Consider the following 1,673-nt stretch of genomic DNA (forward strand, 5'->3'; position numbering starts at 1 on the left):
CATAATAACTCTTGTTATCAGTAATGTCTGTATACCACTATAGCCACTATTGTCATAACTTCTACAAAATTCAAATACTTCTTTAAAAATGAATCCCTTTGTAATAATAATAGTAGTAGTAGAGTAATAGTAGTACGTAATAAATCCAAACTTTAATTAATAATCGGTTTTTCAATTAAATATCGTTTTTTGTACTTTTTTTTGCCGATTGAATATTTTTTGCTCAAGATGCGCGTTACACGATCGTGTACACCACATTAAAGCGATTTACTTTCTGTAAAATTTTAATCGCTTGTTGCACGCCAAACGCGGCTCCTTGAAGCTTTTTTTCTTTATCATGAAAGGTCTAGCACTTCTTTAATGAACCCCATTTTAATAGCTCACTTTATCAAACAAATATAATTCTTTTCTACATAATGTTCCACTTACGAGTCGATACCGTGTCACGCTTTCTTTTCCTGCGATCCTAGAGCATACCAAGGATTAGGTACATACATCGGATCTGATCTAATGGTTGGTAGGATCGAAACTACATCATTCTATAACCACCTTACCGTTATTCGTAATAATTGACGACTTTGTTCTAAGGTGAGTTTACAAATATTTCTTTTTTTTCTTCTTTTCAAATCAACCGATTGGCCCTCTTTGACTCCCAAGTCAATCGAAATCGACATAGTTTTAACCGATAGTCATGCGGGCTATCGCAATGATCAATATGATTAAATTCACCAATGTGTATGTTCGTATTAGGTATATTTTTCTATATTATTGACTTAACAAGCCTACCTATTTCGTGATTACAAATAGTATATATTTATAATCGAGAAAGAAATCTGCAATGAAATTATTAGTAATTGCTAATAATTATATGTATTATTAGCAGAAACACTGTGTATGTAATCCTACCAACGATTAATGACTGAATGTGGAAAAATATAAAACTTAACTAAATGTACACAACTTTTACTCTCGCCCCACACTCTCTTTCATACTCATCCATTCGTTGATCGCACGCGACGCACTCTCTCTCTTTCTCTCCCTCTCTCTCATACGCTTTCTTTCTTTCACTTATCTTCTGCGTAATATTTTTTGTTTTGTTTCCAAATTTACATAAAGTACAAACTTATGAAAACCGGAAAAATGTAACACAATAGTCAGTGTAGCATTTTCGAAGTGTCGTGTAAGTATTTATCTAATTACATGGTCACACTTAGGTGTCCGTCGATTACACACAATTAGTTTTGCGTCATTTAATAAACTGTCTCTTTGATGTCCGACACTTTTCGGACAATGAAATTAGGGTTTTCCGTTGGAATGTCCCAACCCGCACCACCGTTGTATTTTTCTTTACTATTACACCGACCTTTTATTCGGTTGATTGTTATTTTATTATTTAATATTATTTGTTATTGACTGACGTATGTATTAATACGTTTCTGCAGTACCGTCCAGCGCCAACCATTCATCCAAGTCCTGCCCGGTTTCAGTGGATTTATAATGAGCAGCAAATAACATTATAACGATTCCTCAAAAGCAGCCATCAAATCACTTTGCATGTTCATGTCAATTTGCCCAGCCATCTGAAATAATAAATATACCCATTCTTGGCAAATTCGCCTACGAGCAATTGTAGACGACTAAGAAAATCTACTCGTGAATATGTCTTTCTACGA

At 34.1% G+C, this 1,673-nt stretch overlaps 1 protein-coding gene across 1 annotated transcript in view; it reads right to left on the reverse strand.

Moving 5' to 3' along the window:
• Positions 1 to 1,395: 1,395 nt before the first annotated feature.
• Positions 1,396 to 1,673, reverse strand: part of LOC108576771 (bromodomain-containing protein 2-like) — a 17,790-nt gene continuing 17,512 nt past the window's right edge. Inside the window, exon 24 of the mRNA XM_017939831.1 lies at positions 1,396 to 1,580. Within this exon, the coding sequence (XP_017795320.1) occupies positions 1,515 to 1,580 (66 nt within the window). The 3' untranslated portion in view covers positions 1,396 to 1,514. The remainder of the gene's footprint in view (positions 1,581 to 1,673) is intronic.

Source organism: Habropoda laboriosa, unplaced genomic scaffold (genome assembly GCF_001263275.1).
Source record: "Habropoda laboriosa isolate 0110345459 unplaced genomic scaffold, ASM126327v1 scaffold447, whole genome shotgun sequence".
NCBI classification, from domain to species: Eukaryota; Metazoa; Arthropoda; class Insecta; order Hymenoptera; family Apidae; genus Habropoda; species Habropoda laboriosa.